We start from the raw sequence: 22,171 nt of genomic DNA, 5'->3' as shown, positions 1-22,171 counted from the left end.
TGGAACTAAAGAAAAGAGTTAAAACCTTAAACAATGTGACCAACCAAAAAGTACATATTACAAAGGGTCAGTGACCCACAGACTGGGGCAAGCCAAGTGTCAGATAATTAAACACTGGGGCTAACCAAAAAACGTAAAGACTGCAACAAATCAAGAGTCTAAAGCACAGAGAAAAACTAGAATCATTAGAATGACAATAACCAAGAATTAGAGCTTTAACTATTGGGTATAACCAAAAGCCAAAGCCCTAATGACTCGGACTTAACAAGGGCCAGAATCCTAAAGGCTGAGACTACCTAAGAGTAGAAGCCCTTAAAACTAGGACTGACCAAGAGTCAAAGACCCAAAGACTGGAACTAAAGAAGAATCAAAGCACTAAAGACTGGGACTAGCCAAGAGTCAAAGACCTAAAGACTGGAATTAAGAAGAATCAAAGACCTAAAGACTGGGACTAACCAAGTGTCAAACACCTAAAGACTGGGATTAGTTAGACTACGAACAGTTACACAGTTACCGCCCTAAACACTTGGGTCATTTTTGTTATTTTTATAAGCTCTTTATTTATACAGCACCTTTCACATTTACCATGCAGCTCAAAGTGCTTCACAGTGTTAAGCAGAAGACAAAATTAAGAAACTTAAGGTATTAAGACAATAAAGTATTAAATAATTGTATAAAAAGTAAAATATGTACTTAATAATAATGAAATGATGAGTTTTAATAATATTTTGTCATTTTGTATCAATAAAAGCATTAGGCTATACAACCAATGCCAATATTCAGCCAGGACATGTCATAAATGTAGTTGTTGCCAGTTTTAAAGCAGACGCGGCACGAGAGCGACACGATGAGGCGTAACCATGTTACTACATGCACCATTTCACACGGGATTCTATTCTACTTCGAGTTCAAGTCTTTTGATTTCTGAATTTTGATGACATCGTCCTCGATTCTGAAATGCGGTCATACAGCATACATTTCATTTTCTAATATAGGTCACTGTAAAAGCTGAATATTTACAGGAATAAAACCTGCTTCACACTGGCGAGGGAAACTGGGCACAAACTGAGAAGACTGAAAAGAAGTGAAGACTTGATCCAGAATTTGTGGCTTGTAAGCTTTATTTTAACCCCAGAATTAACCGACACACCGTCTGTTGAAGTTAAAAGAGAAAGTGAAAATGTCATGGTCATGTTGTGTTTTTTGTTTGGAATTTTTTTTATGCACTTGTTCGCTTGCTGTTTTCAAAGTTGAATCACACTGTAAAACTGTTACACAATAAAAACCTCCAGATAATAAATCAGTTTTATTATGACACGCTTCTTTCTGGAATCATCAGATGGATGTTACTGTGGACACAATAGTAGATTATTCCTGTTAATTGTGGGAAGAAAGTTGAATCCGATGACGTCATGGACAGAGTGATGATGTACAGTAATACTTTATCACCTAGAGGGGGCACTGTTTTACAATATTGACAAGGGGGTTGGTAACGTTCAAAAACCTTGCTTTTTAATTCCTAGAGAGAATGGTTGATACAGGATTTTGTTTCACTTTTCTGCCCTGATAAATGAAAGGCAAAACTGATGTTACTACGCTCTTAATAGAAATAATATTAATTCATTCACGTGAACATATAAGGGGGCGTGGTCGGCATTAAAACCGGAAGTAGACGGTAGGGAAAAAAATTACGTAACTATAACACATGACATGATGATAAAACTGTCAAAACTAATATTCCGCATATTTATGATGCAATCTTATAATACTATATAACACTCATAACACTAAGGAAAAGACGGAATCTGGTGTATTGTTCAGCTCTGCCACCGGTTTAGCAGGTTTCCTTCCTCACTAGCTGATGAATCTATTCAATTCAATTCCATTTTATTTGAATAGCGCTTTTAACAATGGACATTGTCTCAAAGCAGCTTTACAGAAATATATAAACACAGGATAGAGATTTTAAGTGTGTGAATTTATCCCTATTGAGCGAGACGGTGGAGACGGTGGTGAGGAAAAACTCCTTAAGATGATATGAGGAAGAAACCTTGAGAGGAACCAGACTCAGAAGGGAACCCATCCTCATCTGGGGAACGGCGGATAGTGTGAAAGTAAAAGAAAGTTCATTAGGGTTTAATATGAAGTCTGTTTGTTGAACTAGTCCACTGTTCACTAAAGGAGACCTGAGTGTAAAACTGCATGTGGTAATTGCAGTCCCAAGGCCATCGCAGCAACCGTAGTCCCAGCAACCACAGCGAGAACGTCCATGTGGAATTGAGGTCCAAAACTATTTCATGGTTCTTCAAGCGGTCTGATTTGTATTACCATGTTTAACACTCCCTCCGCACTTCTTGTGTAGTACATTCACTGTATTACCACACGCACTGTACGTGCACTGCAGTGGATTATGATTCTCTCAGGCTGTAAGAACATTTTGAGTTGGGTAAACACTGAGGCCCAGGTCTTTTTGTGGCCATTTCCCTGAATAGTTTGTACACAAAGGGCACCATTGTTCCTGTTTAAATGAGAAAACCGTGATGTGCCCTCTCAGCCTGAGAACGAACCAGGCCGGAGAAAGCCTGCGGGTCAACTGCTCAAGCGTGGTTATGAAACTGAATGATTTATGTAACTTTGCCTTTACTCGACAGGAATAAAGTGCAATCTAGCAAGTTAGAGATGTTAGTAGTAAATTCTGCATTTACATTGTGGACCTTGATGCACAGTTCCCATATTTTGACATAGATCTGATTTATTTATTTGTTTTCTTCTCACCAAATACATGGTCGTCATAGATGGCCTGGGTTCTGTACTTATCCTGCCGGTCTTTACACGGCTGTATCCTCCTACAGATTGAAAAGACAATTTATTTAATCTGGAAACCGAATGAGCACCAAATGAAGAAACTCAGCTGCGTAACAATGATAATAGCTTCAGAATTAACAGGAAAAATAGATGTGATTGTTCAGATTTGAGTCAAAAGAACAATTATCATATAGATGTATGTCAAATCCATGCCCTCCAGGCTAGGATAGGCTCCAGGTTCCCCCCGCGACCCAGTAAGGATAAGCGGTACAGAAAATTGGATGGATGGATGTCAAATTTAGAACCTCATTCAAATGTGGCTCATATCAGATGTGGAAAAAAAAAATCCAGTCCAAGCTGTTTACACATATGCAACAATATTGGCTCTGTGTCAGAAGTCAGCAAAAAAAATAAGCAAAATAATTGGATTCCAGTGGAAATGCAGCCATAAAGGGATTACACTTTCCCCTTTGAGGCTGCTCTTTGAAAGGCTGTGTTTCAGTCCCTTGTTTACCCCCAGCGCCATCGTATCTAGGTCGCTCTCTGTCTCGTCTCGGCCCGAAATCATGCTAATGCGGTTTGTGCTAGGCAGGATTACTGAGGGAAAACAATTCTACATATTTATGAGGCGAATATTCATGAGAACTGACAAAATAAGCACGAAGTTAGTTCAGATCATGTACAGATGTTTCTAATTTGATCATTTTCATGACGTCCCAAATGACCCAGCATGGTTCGGGATACCTGGGACAGTGAAGGTATAATCTGGATGCATTAAACACTCCACAGCTATGCATTTATGGATTGTATGTGCATTAAATGGTTAATTTTAAAGGTTAATCAGGCATACTACTGAGTATGCAGAGATATTTGCGACGTGCACTGTGTTCAGATCATATCAGAGACTGATTCTGATGTATATATATATTTTTTATATCCGGTATTATGCTGCTACGGCAAAGTGAAATGAAATGAATGCCTGAATAAACAGTGAGCTCACCAAGATGAGGGGAAATAAGCCAGGTAAAACAGTGCTCGTGCTGCCTGCCAAAATGAAAATCTCCCCTGCTTTCGACGACACAGCGTTCGGCCTGGCTGCGATTACGTAAAATAAATTCACTTGTTTTCATTTCTTTGGGCTTAGACTCTGGAAAGGCATTTTATGAACAGATTTGTATTCTAAGCCGTGTGGGAAAGCCAGTTCTCCTCAGCTTTACTACATAGTTGAATGAACTCGACTTGTCTGAAGTTGAGCTACGCAGCTCTGCTGAATTCTGGATTCTGATTGGTCAGAAGTTGTTGATTCATTTTAATAAAAATTTTTTTTGAGTAAACAGCAGCTCTGCCAGTAGTACAGGTTTATATTAATGCGCTCGTTCTAATATGTTATCGTTTCCATAGTAACAACCTCCCCAGGGACTTGGTTGGAAGATTCTCCACATAAATGGATTTTAAAACCATGTGTGATTGTTGATATGGAAGGAGTCTCCAGTGTCAGTGCTTTGTAACAGTCAGAGGTAACTTTAAGTTTTCCAACATTTTCAGGAGGGGAAGTTTACTCTTTGCGGTTTCCCTATAACATGACAAGTGTACTAGTCCTTACATATGATGCTACACTAATAACAATCATAGCTCCAGCTTGCAGCTGAATCATTGAATGATGAAGTCTTTTTGAGGTGGGTGCGTGACGCACACTGCTACATGAAAACCTTTCTTACTTTAGTCACGTTATATTCGTTTTCTCCAGTGCAAGTCTAAAGACACAAATATCGGACACCAGAGATGTCTTCTATGCTGGTCGACTAGATTTGGGACAATCCATCACTCGGACACTTTCAGGTTCAGGCGTATATAAACACTGTAGGTGTTGTCTGAACGTGGGGGATGTAGCTGTGTTTGTTGCTGAAGTTCAGGTGTGAGTCAGCAGCACCTAGGGCAGTTCACTCCATAGCCGTCAAGGGCACTTACTGTAACTGAGCAAAGGGTTCGGGAGCTGCGCTGAAACATGCACTGAACATACACTGTGTATAAAATATACTCTGTGTCCATACGTTTCTTTTCAGAGTTGCATCCTTACAGAACTCTGTATGTATGAGAGAGAGTGAGAAAGAATCAGTGTGTGTGTGTGTGTGTGTGTGAGAGAGAGAGAGAGAGAGAGTATCTGTGTGTGTGTGTGTGAGAGAGAGAGAGAGAGAGAGAGAGAGAGAGTATCTGTGTGTGTGAGAGAGAGAGAGAGAGAGAGAGAGGGAGAGTCTAAGAAGGCTTGTGTGTGTATGCGCATGTGTGAATGAGGGTGTTATCGTTGTTGTCCTCCACTGAGTCAGAGACACACAGACAGCTGATGGTAAAACATCAACTCCAAGCAGAGAGAAACAGAAAAAAACAAAACAGACAGAAAGAAAGAAATCAAATACAACTTGCAACAGAACTCAGGTATGACATTTTTACCCTAACATCCCTTTATTAACCCTACTTTTACCCTAACATGAGTTTATTTACCCCATGTTTATGCTAATATCCATTTATTTACCCCACTTTTATGCTAGCATTTCTTTATTTACCCCACTTTGACCCTAACTTCCCTTTGTTTACCCCACTTGTACCCTAACGTTCCTTTATTTACCCCACTTGTACCCTAATGTTCCTTTATTTACCCCACTTGTACCATAACATGGCCAATAACTTAACATATCCCCATTGGCTAGTGTCTTAATGCATCCTCATTGACCATTGACCTAACTGAATTAATGCATTGACCAGTGACTTAATGTGTAATTGTTAACCAGTGATTTAACGAGTCCTCATTGGCCAGTGATTTAATGTGTACTCGTTAACCAGTGACTTAATGAGTAATCATTAACCAGTGACTCAACACGTCCTCATTAACCAGTGACTTAACACATCCCCATTAACCAGTGACTTAACACGTCCTCATTAACCAGTGACTTAATGCATCTTCATTGGCCAGTGACTTAATGCATCCCCATTAACCTGTGACTTAATGAGTCGTCATTAACCAGTGACTTAACGCATCCTCATTAACTTGTGACTTAACGCGTCCTCATTAACCAGTGACTTAACGCATCCTCATTAACTTGTGACTTAACGCGTCCTCATTAACCAGTGACTTAACGCGTCCTCATTAACCAGTGACTTAACGCGTCCTCATCGGCCAGTGACTTACCACTAACACTGTTCTCCAAGGTGAAATGGTCGTTTCCTCAGCATTCGTCTTTGCCTATTGGGCAAGTTTTCTGATTGCATATGGTTGGTGCAGAGAAGGGGCATGTCTTCAGGATGGACATCACAAGTCCATGCCCAGTCCAGAGCCGAATCTTAAAGAATGCTCCTCATACATGGAGAGTGAGTAAATGCTGTCATATAGATAAACATGCCGTACAGGTTTTTAAGCTAGCATTGACGTGTAAGCTAATTAGATATTCACAGCTGGTTTATATAAAATGTTAATGACATTTTTAATGATATTCTTTCTCAGATGCTTGCTGCTCAGAGCAGGACACTGAGGACCTTACTGCTTCTACTAGCAGTGTATCGTGGGACAGGTGTGGCTCTCTCAGTCCAGTGTAAGTGTGTATGTGTGTGTGGGGGGGGGGGGGGCTGGGGGGTTATAGTAAGACCCCTCTCTCTTTCTCTCTCTCTCTTTTTCTAATCAGTGTGTAGTGTGTGCAGAGAAACCGATGGGTTACAATCGGTAATTGTACTTCTAAATCACTCTCTCTCTCTCTCTCTCTCTCTCTTTATAGGTGTGAGGAGTTCCTGAAGAGAGTCATATGTTTTTACCGCTGCTCTCCTGATGCCACATACTGGCCACACCCTCAGCGTGGCTCCTCCCTCAGGGTGGTGCCTCTGTGCCACAGCTTCTGCAGAGACTGGTGAGGCCACACCCACCTCATTAGCATGACATACTGAAAACTGCAATGATAGCTTGACAGTGGCAGCTCAGTGGTTAAAACATTTGTCTACTGATCAAAAGGCTGTGAATTCAAATTCCAGCCCTCCTACTGGGCCTGTGAGCAAGGTCCGTAACCCTCAACTGCTCAGTTGTATAAGAGTAAAATGAAATGTCCTTTCACTTCTCTAAGCTGCTCTGGGCAAGGGCCTCTGCCAAATGAACTACTACAATTTTTATTAATTAAACAACACCACATCGTACTTTTTATCCGTTTGTAGTTATATTTAATGTTATGGAACATGCGTGAAACAAGTTAGTTCCTGTTATCATTTATTTTTTAGCAGCTATGAACAGTCCAGCATTTCTTTTTCCTCTATCTTGAAGATAAAAAATAACATCTCAGCTTGTCATGTTACCAAGAAACCACAAAGCATCAACTCTTCTGCCTCTCAAGTTGCCAGAAACACTTTAAGCTACAGATGTTAAAGTGCTGACATTGGAGAATACGTCTCTAAAAGTTAAAAACGTCTCCTTAAACAACTTTACTGTTTATTATTAGTCCTACAGCAGTGTCCTGAGCAGCACACGTTTCCCTGTAAGTTACTAATGTGAGCCTCTGTGTTGCTCTGTCTCTCTGTGTCTGTGTCTCTGTGTGTCTCTCCCTGTGTCTCTGTGTGTCTCTGTGTGTCTCTGTGTCTCTCTGTGTGTCTCTGTGTGTCTCTGTGTCTCTCTCTCTGTGTCTCTGTGTCTCTCTCTGTGCCTCTCTGTGTGTCTCTTTGTATCTCTGTGTCTCTCTGTGTGTCTCTCTGTGTCAGGTATGAAGTTTGTAAATCAGACCTCACGTGTGCTCGAGACTGGACCCGTGATCCCAGAGGACTAAACTGCACTGGCAGCTGCATACCCTATCAACAGGTACACTACATACACCTGTTCACTCCTGGATCAATGCTGTGGCATGGAATCATACTGGATTCAGATACACATATACACACACACACGCACACACACACACACACAGAGTACATTTCAGTCAGCCTAAAGGTTTGATATGCATTACAGAAATAGACAATGTAGGCACAGTGACAAATGGACAGTGACAACCAGATGTGCGCACGCACATACACACACATGTACACACACACACACACCCACATGCAAACACACACACACACACACACACACACCTACCCCATCATTTTCAGAAACCTTGGTGTCTTGTCTCTAATTGCCTTATAGAAATGCTGTGAGGGACAGAATATTCCCAGGAACAGTCAGAGTACGGAGATGATCATGAGAGTCAGATCAGTTTTCTGTACTTTGTGCCGGTGTAATATTAAAAGCCCAGAGGGAGATGATGATGATCTTAATGCTTTAGTGTTCTGGAAGTGTACTATCAAACCCAGGGCTGTCTCTAAAACACTGAACGCTAGTTACTTTACTGGAATATTCATTATGCAGACACTTTTCTCTGTTTGCCTGTCAGCATGAAATATCTCCCAGTGTGGAGAATGACATACAATCTTCAAAAAATTCAAAGCTGCACTTCATCATGAACATCACTAAATCCATCATTAAACTCAAACCACTTAATCGTTCTCCATTTCAGAAATATCTGCCTAAAGCAAACATTTAACCCTATAAGACAACAGACTGCATACGACTAAAGACTTCCTTGCGCTGTGCTGTGATGGCTTGTGGGTGTAATTACTGTCGATTAGTTATTTATCTTTCACATTAGCTCATTATTCTTCTCTAAATTTATTTTATTTTTTACTAAAATGCAAACTTTAAAAAAAGATCATTTTCCCCCTCATGTGTATGAGAATTCTGTCACACTTGTCAAACTCAGGTTTCTAGAGAAACTCCCTTCTTTGTTCTATTGTTTTTAGGAGCTAAAATGTCTGTGACATCAGCCTGGCACACAACCACTCACGGAAATATTTTAAATACAATAATAACCAACAAATGAGCAGCAGGATCTGTACACACATCACAGATATTTCAATATGAACATGTTTAACGTGTTTCATTGTGGAGGTGCTTCTTTTTATTATGATATAGTTAAAGTATATGTTACTGGAGCAGCTGTGGATCAGGTGGTAGAGTGGGTTGTCCACTAATCGTAGGGTTGGCGGTTCGATTCCCGGCCCACGTGACTCCACACACCGAAGTGTCCTTGGGCAAGTGTCACGTATCGTGACGTAACGGAGATAAGGCAGGATGCAATCGCAGTAAAACAGGTTTATTTAAGAGAGAGACAGGCAGACAAATCCAAAACGTGATCCAAAACGTAATCCACAAACGTGCAAGAGGTCAGGCGATCGGCAAACAGGCATGAAGGGGCAAGGCAGGGATCAAGGTCGCGGTCACGGAAATACAAGGTCGAGGAACAAAACAAGAAACATGAACTATAGCGCGGGACTGGGAGCGGAGAAACCAGCGTGAACTAAACTAACTAACTAACTAAATTAACTAAACTAACTAACCTGAAATAAACTAAGACTATGGTTCTCTATCGGGAGGACTGTAAACTAAGTGACTAACTCATTCAAACTACTCTAATATTCCGCGCCGTGTGCTGGGAGGCGCGCGGTATATATACATACATAATCAGCTTCGTAATGGCTGACGGCTGAGGGCAATTCGGACACACGTGACACAATAGCCAATGACGGAATGACGGAGGAGACATAACAAAACATAACAAATGCACTTGTCCAAATATCACGAATGTCAACAACGAAAAGGCAGGTGCTCGCGCACCTTGCACAGCAGCGTGCATTCACATGCTCTTCAGCACGCTGCTTAAAGGGGAAGTCGTGACAGCAAGACACTGAACCCCAAGTTGCTCCCGATGGCAAGCTAGCGCCTTGCATGGCAGCTCTGCTACCTTTGGTGTGTGTGTGTGTGTGTGAATGGGTGAATGAGAACAAGTGTAAAGCGCTCTGTAGAACTGCTAAGGCTAAAAAAGCGTTATATATAAGTACAGACTATCTGCCATTTACTATTTAATTAATTTATTTGGAGTTAGTACAGTTCACAGCGTCGCTCCCTGACGACCACTAACACACAGAGCTCATGACTTGACTTAACCTAGAACCTAAAAGTCTAATGTAGAGAATTTAAACTATTCATGCTCAATAGTTTGTATAACAAGGTTTTAATAAACCACTAATGATTTTCATGTAACAGATCTACAGTTATGTATCATTAAAGGTATTTATGAATAAAGACTTGAAACCTTAATTAGCCCCTTAAATTAATTCCTATTAAGCCCCTTTTAATTAGTTCCTTAAAATAATGTGTTACACCTTTAAGACTGAATTTTTTCCTGTATTGAATATTAAACTGCTTGATGTGTGTGTGTGTGTGTGTGTGATGTGATGTGCAGATGTACCAGCATGGCCGAGACCTCTGCGAGAGCCTCTGGGGTGACGCCTTCATGACCGTGGAGGATGAGGCCCTGGAGGTCAAAGGCCGTGGCTGTGGATGTTTGAACCTCAACGCCTCAGACCGAGAGGTCATAGCTGCTCTGAGAACGCAGAAGGATAACCCGGATGAGCTGGACACCACCAAACACCATGGAAACACCCTCTGCGCTCACACTGCAGCCACAGCGCCCCAGCAGGGGCAGAGGAACCACGGCAAGTCGGTGTTACACAAACGCTCAGCTCCCGCCGTCCACGACCCGGAGGGCAGCGGCAGCGGCTTCTAGACTCCCGATTCTAGCAGCTTATAATATTCTAAATGATGAAATCACGACACATTCTAGCATGTTCTGAAAAATCTAGCACCAGTTCTGGAAGCACAGAACACTGTTACTTCACACACTTGTGTTTTATTTCACGTTTCCAGTTTCCTCCTAAATTTCCTCACCTGTACAGCGTCATTAGAAGAACACTGATTAGACAGTCATGCACCAGTGTCTGAATCCATCACCAAGCATTTCATTTAAATGGTAATTCATGTTATTCTTGGTCTCTTACTGACTAACACATCAGACCTACTGAGTTAGCAGTCCACTTCCTGTTTACCTTCCAGCAGTCAGAGCATCAAGAATACAATTTATATCGTCACACAATCTACATGAACTTATATTAATATATTGTATACACTGTATAGTTAAAAGTATGTGGACACCTGACCATAATATCCATATGTGGTTCTTCAGCAAATTGTTGCCATGAAGATGGAAGCACACAATTGTATAGAACGTCTTTGTACACTGTAGCATTAGAATTTCCCTTCACTGGAACTAAGAGGCCCAAACCTGTTCCAGCGTGATGATACACTTGTACACAAAGCGAGCTCCAAGAAGATGCGGTGTGTTAAGTGTTAAGGTTGGAAGAAGGTCGAAGAACTGGAGTGTCCTGCACAGATCCCTGACCTCAACCCCACTGAACACCTTTGGGATGAACTGGAACTGGAGCCTCCTCGACATCCCAACATCAGCACCTGTCCTCATCCTCACTAACGCTCTTGTAGCTGAATGATCACAAATCCCCACAGTCACGCCCCAAAATCCCCACAGCCACGCCCCAAAATCTAGTGGAAAGCCTTCCCAGAAGAGAAAGTGGAGCGCATTATAACAGTAAAGACGGAATCAATCTGGAATGGGACGTTCAACAAGTACATATGGGTGTGGTGGTCAAGGATGCACATACTTTTGGCCATAATGTGTATTTATATTACACGTAAGTACAATTTACACACTGTGATCTGTATAATTATAGTGTATTACAGTATAATAAGTTTGGCAACTTTAGAAATTAGCAATTGCAGAGTGAAAGATGATTGAAACACAGCTACGCTATAATGTTCTTGAGTCCAGATTATATTTGTGCATCTTTTTCAGTGAAACTCACTTCCTTCTACTGTCTCCGTGAAGATGCCCAAACCAGGCACCTGACCAAATTATATAGATCAGTATTTTAGCATAACTAGCCTTAGAATTTCACTTCACATGACGATCATTACCACGTCGGTTTCTCTCTGCTTATGACATTGTTCTGATAGAAAGCATGACCTCATCCGCATCATCCGTCTCGATCTACTTGTGATTTCAGTATTAGCATACCTCATATAAACTTTACACAGCACAGAAAAAAGTACAGAACCTAGCTGGAGAAAATGCTGAGCATCTGGTTCACGTTCACGTTTATGTGCAAACTTCAGTTGTAGCATTAAATATGACACTAGGTGGCGGTGTTGGATTATATTAAAACAAAACAAAACAAAACCGCCCAACCATCGTCTCAAGCCACACACACACCACAATTTTATTTCTCTACTACTGATAAAAAAAAACCCTCGTTGTTATCTACAACTACTAAACACTCTGATTCTCTTCATATTGTTAAAGTTCTGGGTTCGAGTGCACGAGTATGACGCATGATGCTAATCTAGAGGCTAATAGCCTTGTAGCTACAGTGCAAAAACAATGACAATGAAGGAACTTTGAAACATCAAACGTGTATTTTTCTTATAAACTAAATTTGGCACAGGGCAGTGGTCACCAACCCTCTTCCTTGAGATCTACAGTGCCTTCCTGCAGGTTTCGTCTCCAACCAAAATCTAACACACCTGTTCCAGCTGATCGAGAACTTCTTAATGCAGAGATAAGATCAGGTCAAGTGGGCACCATTACGGTTCGCGTTGAAGTCTTGAGGAAGGTAGATCTCCAGGAGCTGGGTTGGTGACCACCGGCGTAGGAGGTTTGCTGAGTTAATTCTTTAGCAGAATTGCTCCTTTAAACCGTTTAAAGGAGAATTTAAGGGCATTTCATAGTTTAAACATGAGATTTCTGCCATCTTAAGAGTTGTTGTTGTTGTCCTTAACCTTGATGTTTGCGTCTGCAGTAATGTGTACTGTGGTTTAGGTTAACTAGTATTAATTAGCTGTGGACAAATCATAAAGCACCACTGCGCTCTCCAGTCCCATGTTTTGGTTTGTAACCTAGTTGCCTAGGCTAAAGCGTGGTAGCTAACATACTGTAATAATAATAAAAGTTAGTTAGCTAGATAAGTGTGTATGATCAGTTGTTTGTCAGAGTTTCGGCTGTACAGCAAGTTGTATCACACGGAAAATACATTATTCAAAGCTCACTAGCATCACTATCTTCTGTGGATATGTGTACCCTCAAGGCGACTGTGTGTATTAAGCAGGAAATTATATGATGGCTTTGCTGCCCTTTATTTTGCTTGGTTTCTTCAAAGACCTGCGTGTTCCTGATTCTGAAAACATCATAATGATGCCATGCTAGCAAGACAGGGTCTCTTTAGGGGGACTCTTCCTGGAACAGAGCTGAACATTACACATCTGAGGTGATGGGGGAGTTCTGCACTTTGAAATTTGACATTTTCATGGCCTTAGTGTTGGCTTTTGGGGGGGTTTCCTCAAAACTGGTACGTGTCAGTCATTTTAAAAACAATGACCTACCTTGCTGCCTCTGGGTTGATGTGTTCAGGACAGCAGGTGGTGAGATTCAGACATTCGCACTATGGATACAGCTTTGAGGCGTATCACACCACAGTGACGCATGTCAAGTTTAAACAGAACCAGTTATATAAAATTCATGGAAAAAGTCCATGAAAGTCAATACAGAGTGTATCTTTTTTTTTCTCTCTCTCTCTCTGCTTTTAATGAGTTCCTGTCCACAAGGCAACTACCAGTCACCCTGGATACGAAATCTGCTCATCCCGGGCCACCGAGGTTATTGATCTGTCCTCCCCGAGTCCATCGATCACACTGTATATCACTTGTGTCATCTTCTGGAACTAGACAGCTGGACCTGGACAAGAATAATAGGAAAGAAAAACAAGCATCATAGAATAATAATCCATGTGCAATGTGCGTCAGGCTCTCCGAGTCTGTTAGTCTTTTTGTGTGCTAATGCGTGTTTCAGATCTGAGGGTGGGCGGAATATTCACGGGGTTAAGAGAGAAGGTGGGATGGAAGGACAAGGGTAGGATTTAGAGAGTGAGATGGAGGTGGGATGGAGAAAGTATGAGGTAAATGGAGAGAGAGAGAGAGAGAGAGAGAGAGAGAGAAGGAGGTAGGTTGAAAGCATGACGGAGGTGAGTGGAGAGAGAATGTCAGTTGGTCTGAATGTGAGTGGGGAGACTGAGCCCACCATCACCTTCTGTCGTCAGCAGTTGCATCATAGAAGATCCCTCCGTGTGTGTGTGTGTGTGTGTGTGTGTGTGTGTGTAGGCACGATGCTTTTCAAAACCCACCTTCTGACGTCTGCCATCCCCGGAAAACCATAACAAATAACCTCTACAATATCGGAAACTGCTATATGATGTAAAAGAGGTCTGATGTAACCCAAACAGGAAGTGGTAACTACAGCTGCTTCCTCTACACAGGAAGTGCTTTCAACTACACACACACAGGGGTTGCGCGTATATGTCTTTTAACTCTTATTTTATTGCAATTATATGCCACAGTGCTTTTGAGTGCTGGATTGTGATTGGTCAGAAGGTGTTGATTAGATTTCTAGAACAGCGGCTCTGACAGTAGAACGGCTGCGAATCGCAGGTTTATATGAATGCGCTCGTTCTAATGTGCTATCTTTAACTTTATACTTGTACAGGAGATGCTCCACTTAAATGTAGTTAAAAAAAAAAATTTTAAGCGTGTAATCGTTGCCGTGAAGAAGTTTTCTGTAAGGAGATGTTTATGTAATATTTATGGAAGGAGTCTCCAGTGTCAGTGCAGTTGTTAAGGTTTATCTACAGTTGTAGCATTCAATATCTAATTCGAGTGTGTCCGTGTGTGTGTGTGTGTGTGTGTGTCAGTGGTTACACAGGCAGTAGTGTAAAGCTAATCCCCTAGAAAACTGCAGGGTTTTACACACTTCACGAATTCTACAAGAATAGTCATTAGTTTCCAAAATGGTTCCATTTGGAACCCTCTTTAATAAGACAAAGAAACTCTAATTCATCTGATTCCTCCAGATAGCTCTCAAGTGTTGTGTGTGTGTGTGTGTGTGTGTGTGTGTGTTTGTAGTTCAACAGGCAAAAGTGTGAAGTGCAAGAGAGCCACAAAGAACAAGCTGAAGTGGGAGTGTGTTAATTTTCCAAAGGAAAAAAACAAAAACCTTAAAGTAGCATTTATTGTGGATGGAAACTGAAGCAGCACAGCAGATCTGTGGCCAAGTTCATGATGTCTGTTTGAAGCGATTTTCTGTGTCAGGCGAAGAAAAAAAAAAAAAAACCCTCCGCCCGGCTGTTCCAGGTCAAAGGTCAGGTGGACAGCGTGTGGGCTGCTATACATCTAAATCTGTTTGGAAAATCCCCGCTGACCTTCAGTAACGAGCCAGACACGGAAAACCAACGCTGGCCTGAGGAATAACTGCACCCAAATCTGAAACTAACGCACCACTCAATTGTGAGATCGTTGACTGTAAACCCGCACCAGATAATCATCCACGTAAACAGCGCTCACACCCAGCTTTTATACTTATTGTGACGTTCATGAGCTCCATTCACCGTGGCTCATGAGGTCACGTTATTCTGGTTTTCACCGACGTTCTGGAAAGTAGCCAAACTGAAACATTTTTACAATTCCTGATATTTATAACTTGGAAAAAGTGTGATGGTGGACTGAAATGCAGAATTAGAGTTCCTGAAAAAAAAAAAAAAAAATCCCTGTTGACCTCTGAGTGGAAAGATCTGCTAATGCCTCGCAGATTCACTAAATAAAAGCCTAAACCAAAGAATAAATAAAATCAGCTAAATGAAAGCCATCCTTCAGATCCCGAAAGTAAACAAGCTGAGTTTCAGAGACTCGCAAGTTCTGCTGTTTATTTAACACAGAATGTTATTTTAAATGAAATACTTACTTGTTTTGTATTTGTTACTGAAACAGGAAGGGTGTAAACAATACGATACAATACAATACGATATATGATACGATACGTTATATGATACGACACAATATATGATATGATACGATACGATATACGATATGGTACGATATACGATACGGTACGATATACGATACGATACGATATACGATACGATACGATATATGATACGATATACGACACGATACAATACGATATATGATACAATATGATACGATACAATACGATATATGATACGATATACGACACGATACAATACGATATATGATACAATATGATACAATACAATACGATATATGATACGATACGATATATGATACGATACAATATATGATATACGATACGATATACGATATGGTACGATATACGATACGATACGATACGATATACGATACGATACGATATACGATACCATATACGACACGATACAATACGATATATGATACAATACGATATGATACGATATATGATATGATACGATACGATATGATATAATGCGATATCTATTCATAAGGTAACAATTCCATTTTGATGCGATCACTGAATCCACTATGATACGATGCAACATGATACTGATTTGCTTGCTAACGATGTGATATTTTCCGATACCGCTCAATCCGCTATGATACAATACGATTTTGATTTACAAGGCCAGAGTCCGATACTTGACGATACCACTGAGCAATACAATACGGTATTTATTTAGTTTATTATCCTCCAACTGATAAGTGACTGATGTTGTTCAGAATCAGGGGTTCTGATCAGCTACAGACGAACTCATTTAAAAATATCAGAAACATGTTTTACCGTTTTATTAAACTGTTTACACATTAAGTTTCTTTACACACCAGTTGTTTGTTCTTATCCAATAGGCCTAACAACCCATTTATGATAGTTACCTTTTGGATCTTCACACCCACAGTTGTTAATATTCAACAGGATGCGGTGTAGATTACTATCAGCTTCTATTAACTACTACTGTGTACACTGAAACCCGGATAAGTTCATTTAACTCAAAAAATGTGAGGAAACTAATTACCTCAACATTTTTAAGTTGATAAATCAATTTCTTTAAGCCAAATACACTTAAATAGAGTTAACTGAGTTAAATTTTTGTTATATTTAAGTGTATTTGGCTTAAAGAAATTGATTTATCAACTTAAAAATGTTGAGGTAATTAGTTTCCTCACATTTTTTGAGTTAAATGAACTTATCCGGTTTTACAGTGTGCACAGCAGTAGTTAATAGAAGTAGTTAATTAAGTAGTTAATTAATTAATAGTTCATTAGTTTTCTATAACAGCAGATCTGACAGAAGTGTAGCTGCACACAGAAGCTGAGTGAGGTTAGCAGGGGGGTGACAGTGCGCGCGCGGTGCTCGGGAGGGTGGGGGTGTTAGGGGTTATAGAGGGTTGATGGCAGAGTTGGACAGGGCACATAGCCTTAGCGGCGATGTTAAACGCACGTGGAGGGAAATGACGGGACGCTCTGGAATGTCAGAAACGGTGCGCGGGCGCGCGTGGGTGTACCGTGCCGGGAGGGGCGTGCGCGCGCTACAAAGGAAGAACAGGGGGATCATCCGCCTTTGAGAAAGACGAGTCAGCTTTCAAACACGCACCAAAATCCCCACCACGAGCATCCAGACGTCCCAGTGCGAATACCACCTAACCCTGGATGGGCCCAAAAAAAATCCCCGGACACCACGTGACCTGTAGCCTATTTTTCCACATAAGAAACAGTACAAGTGAACAAGTCTTTTTCTTTTATTTGTGTTTGCTTTAAAGGAGAGATTCACTTATTCATGACCTTGTGCTCCGGTCTGAATAAATCCTCTAAGACAGGTTGTTGTTGTTTTTTTTAAAAATTATTATTATTTATTTTTTTTTTACCTGCTAAACCTTTAGTACATCAGCCTTACAGAAAAATCACGTGGTTTTAGACCCTTCACATATAGGCTAATGTTTCACACGCCATTCACATGACTTTGTAATTTTCTAATTGTACACATTCAGTATGTAGGACATGTGATTACTCCCCTCATAAAATGAATGTATTTTCACTTGCAGTGCACGTGGGGAAGAGGTGGGGGACGAGGGGGCGTACGTAATGAATGATTGCTGATCTGTCAGAGAAAGTGTGAGGAAGCGAGGAGAGATTGTGGTCTTTTGAGTCCTGAGTTAAACCATCAGAATGACTCACATTAAATTAGCAGTGTGCGGGAGTATAATATAATACAATATAATATAATATAATGTAACGTAATGTAATGTAGCCTAATATAATGTGTCTTCACGTCTTTTTTTTAGCATGACAATATATTATTTTTATGTCAATTAGGTGACATTTTCTTGATGAAATGTGTCACTCGTAAATCACAAAACGTCTCAGAGTAAAAGTGAGCAAAGCCTGATGTGATCATGATGGTCCCACAGGACTTCAGTGGGAACTCCATCATGCATCACTCGTTCTCAAAAAAACAGGGGTATTAAACTGTACTCTTCCACGTCACTCTTATTTAGTGTAAGCTTAATCGATCTTTTAGCGCGTCAGGTACATAATTGGACCCCTCACGTACTCAGAAGAAGGGTACTAAACTGCTGCTTGGGTGGTACCTTCAGTCAGGGGTACATCTTTTGTATCTTTAGTGTGTATCTTACCTGGAAAGTGCATGTAGTGTAGTGTACCTTACTTTAAGTGCTAGAAAAGGTATAAGAGTTATCCTTACCGTCCAGGCATTTTAAACTAACACTACATTCATTACATATCACTATGGAATAGATACATATTAAAAAAGGTACAAAAGGTGTGTATGCTTGAAGGTACTACTACAGTGATGAGGAAAAAACAGTGTAGTAACTTGTTTTCTAAGAGTGCTGTGTGTGTGTGTGTGTGTGTTTATTTGAGCTGTTTTTGTAGCATTTGACTAAAAAGGTGTAAACAGAAACTATTTCCATCTTTAAAACTTCCCCACTGAGTGAATATATATTTATTTAAAAAGAAAAACCCACTGAGGTAGTGTTTTGGTGGAAAATGGTTCATATTCGGCGTTTTCCAGCCCCCCGCCCCCCACACTGATCTGATCCTCGCCTGTGCACTTGTTGGAGAGAAATGAAACCGAACAGCACGTGGGCGGCGGATTTTCGCGCAAACACTTCCCAGCTGTGACGTATGACGCAGTAAAAATGCCCATATATGGACATGCTGGTTTACGTAGATAGGAAACACCTCTAACGCCCAAACCCGGGCTCGATCAATAACTGGGCGAGTCTAAGATTTTAGAAACAAAAACAGCATGAAAACGTGGAAACCCCCCGCGGAGCTGGTCATGGAAATGTCTCTGAACCGGGGGGAGGTCAGAAAAACACAACCAGTAAACAGAATGCTAATCAGTTACACAACAACCGGAAGTTCGTTTCATCTAGGTCAAGGTTCATAAAGATAGGTCTATAGACTGTGAATGTGAAAAAGGACCACCAAGAGGAGCAAGAGAGGTATATTTCAATGAGTTTTTTTTTTACTTAAATAAACAAATAAAAAAAGGACATTGTAAACATGAGACATACTTAACATTAAGCCAGGATCAACCTGACTGAAAAAATAAACAAACAAACAAACCAAAAAAAACAACAACAACAATAATTTACACGTTTAGAAATGACAGTATGACGTCATAGGCTACTAGACATACAAATCTCCCTTTGATCATAAGATTAAAAACAACGTTATTGGCATGAAGTAGGCTTTACTGGCCTGTTCGCGCAGTCTTTGCAGCCTACTTGGCTCATTGTACAGTCTGTGTGTTTCTCAGGCGCCTCGGAGTGCGGACTTCAGGGCGATCTAGTGAACGGTGTCCGGCAACCGCAAACGGAAGTACCGTTCATTTCTTTCAGCACGTCTTGAAGCTCACTCAGCAGAATGTCATAACGTCCATTCAGTGGCGTTCAGACGAGAATGAATGTCCATGGACAATCTTTCCAGTGTTTTGAGTGTTAGTGAATAAAGGTGTGTGGTGTCTCTGTGTGTGTTTGTGTGAGGGGGTTTCTTGTTTCAGAAAGCCTCCATCTTGCTGGTCAACATGAGCTGACAGCCGCTGCTGACGTGCCGCAGGACCTTCTGCTTGAGCTGCGCCACTTGTTCGCGCAGGAGCGACGCGGTGCTCGACAGGCCCGCGTTGTCCGACTTGAGCACCTTGACGCGGTCCTCGAGACGCGCGATGCGCTCCAGCTTGCGCCGGCGGCACTTGGTGGCAGCGAGTCGGTTCCTCAGGCGCTTGCGCTCCGCCTTGATGCGCTCCTGGTTCTCCATGTCGATGGGAGAGACGGGCGGCGAGCCGTCGCTGCTGTGCATGTCCGGCACCGTCTGCGGTTCCTCTTTGAGCGCCACGAAGCGCTGTGCGGGATGCACGCCCCCAGCCAGCGAGTTCTGGTATGCGTGCGAGGACGCGTCTGCGTGCGCTGGGGGCAGGTAGCTGATGGTGGCTGATGGATAGCTCGAGGTGGCTGTAGTGGACGAGACGAGGCTCGGGCAGTAAGGGTTAAGCGTGGTGTAGACCGGAGTTTCTGGTTGCAGGGCGGAGCCGAACGCGGAGGGAGCCGCCACCGAGCACGTCGTCACCCCGCCCGCACCGATCGACACGTTGGGCGGGGGCTGGTTCAACTTGTGCAGCTCGTCCAGCGCCTTTACGAAGCCTTCCGCGAAGCCCTCCTGCTCGTCTGTGATTGAGCGGTGCCCGTACAGTTGGTACTGACCCGGCGGCGTGGGGCTGGTCAGCACTCCGTTGCTGTTCTGAATGATCAGCCTCTCCAGCTCCGGAGACGCCAGTTTCAGTGAGCCGACGTCCCCCTGAGACGCCTGGTACACCAAGTCGGACTTGAGGCTGCGGTAGGACTCGTGCAGGCTGCTCAGGCTCATGGACTGCTGCTGCTGCTGCTGCTGCTGCTGCTGCTTCTGGAGCTTGTAGTCGTGCAGCGCGGCGTCCGTGTGGCCGTAACCCAACAGAAAAGAGTCGTCATGGTAAAAAGGCTGCTCCATTTTTGTGGACATAAGAGGCGTGATGAAGAGTTGAGGCTTTGGGGCTTACCTTTACCTGAGTCAGTCAGGTGTGCGCTTTAATCAAAGCGGTACTGTCTCTAAATCAAAAGAAATAATACTAATATCAGTAATAATAATACTAATAAAAACTTTGCCCCTTCTTTTCACTGTCCAGTCTCAGAGTCCAGTCTGAAAGCTCCGGGTACAAGAAGCAGCACAAGTTCTCTCTTCAAGAAAAAGAAAAACAAGTCCAGATCTTTCCAGAATCCGTTTGAAATCAGTGCAAACACAAATGCGGCATAAAGTCAACGCGCAAATCTCTCTTTCTCTCTTCCTCTTCTCGGTGTTATTACAGCGCAACCGCTGAGAGTGCGTTCACATGGATTGGTTTCCCGGCCGCCACATTCGCTTTTATGCTGACAGCCAGAGTCTCGCGCTGAACACAGCCCGCTGATTGGTTGGAAGTCCTGCCCTGACGACAGAACACGCCCACTTTAATGACGCGTCGCGACGTCATTGCCAGGAACTGTTGGGACTGTAAACAAGCCCCTGGGCGAAAAGGAGGCGAGCGCGCGCGGCATAAATAATGCAAATAGCGTAATACATATATATAAAAATGGCACAATAGTGCACGCGAGACATTTCAAGCTTACTATTTAAAGCAGAGGAATTAATAATGTAGCACGTTGCAAGTCAGACGCATTTACTGTACCAGACCCACTGCTTACATTAAAATACACCATGAGCAGTGAGACTGATTTCTGTGCTCAGGCGTTCAAAAGCCTCACAGCTCCAAATAAATCAAACAAGTCCTAAATGTGCTCTGGATATGAAGTATGCCTAGTTTTATTGACTGTTTATCCCTCAAACACTGGACTCGAACCCAGCACGTGTCTCTGTCAGATTATATATACACACGAAGCTTTTTCTATTGTATTTTTTTTATTAATTTATTGTAATGTTCCAAATCAAATCACCGTTTGTGAAATTGCACAACAAACTGGTTATACCTGCGTGCGTGCACGCGCGCGCGCGTGGCAAAAAGCCGCATTCTTATGGCCACTTTCAGCACCGAGTTCCTCCCGGAAGCCTATACATTCCATATATGGGTATGATGACGTACTAGTTCCTGTTCGTGGGAAAAGCGGTAAGCCCAGCCCACTTCCACCTCTGAACACAGAGAGGCACTCACTGCCATTTATTCACTCAGAATAGATCTGTTTCACATTCCCACAGCTACAGCGTTGAAACTGGGGTCTAGATTTTAATTACATTTAGGAACTAATAATAAGAAGAAGAAGAAGAAGAAGGAGAAGAAGAAGAAGAAGGAGGAGGAGGAGGAGTAGAAGAAGAAAAACATTATTACTTTAATCATAACAAATTAATTACTACATAGCCCACTACTAATACTGATAATAGTACTGATGATGGCGACAACATCAATAATAATAATAATAATAATAATAATAATAATAATAATATTAATAATAATAATTATTATTATTATTAAAATTATTAATTATCAAAATATCAAGCTGCAACAAAGCAACTGTA

At 41.8% G+C, this 22,171-nt stretch overlaps 2 protein-coding genes across 2 annotated transcripts; one reads left to right on the top strand and one right to left on the bottom strand.

Moving 5' to 3' along the window:
* The first annotated feature begins 4,992 nt into the window (after positions 1 to 4,992).
* Positions 4,993 to 11,511, top strand: rtbdn (retbindin). Its single transcript, XM_053638108.1, has 6 exons — positions 4,993 to 5,238; positions 6,010 to 6,168; positions 6,302 to 6,389; positions 6,570 to 6,698; positions 7,534 to 7,630; positions 10,110 to 11,511. Exons 2-6 carry the CDS (start codon positions 6,015 to 6,017, stop codon positions 10,431 to 10,433), a joined length of 792 nt encoding a protein of 263 aa, XP_053494083.1. The 5' UTR covers positions 4,993 to 5,238; positions 6,010 to 6,014; the 3' UTR covers positions 10,434 to 11,511.
* A 7,567-nt stretch (positions 11,512 to 19,078) lies between these two features.
* Positions 19,079 to 21,010, bottom strand: junbb (JunB proto-oncogene, AP-1 transcription factor subunit b). The gene has a single exon (XM_053638107.1). It carries the CDS (start codon positions 20,627 to 20,629, stop codon positions 19,634 to 19,636), a length of 996 nt encoding a protein of 331 aa, XP_053494082.1. The 5' UTR covers positions 20,630 to 21,010; the 3' UTR covers positions 19,079 to 19,633.
* Between the last annotated feature and the right edge of the window lie 1,161 nt (positions 21,011 to 22,171).

This window comes from Ictalurus furcatus, chromosome 12, assembly GCF_023375685.1.
Source record: "Ictalurus furcatus strain D&B chromosome 12, Billie_1.0, whole genome shotgun sequence".
NCBI classification, from domain to species: Eukaryota; Metazoa; Chordata; class Actinopteri; order Siluriformes; family Ictaluridae; genus Ictalurus; species Ictalurus furcatus.
Note: the sequence above shows the minus strand (reverse complement) of the source record. Positions and strands in the feature narration are given on the sequence as shown.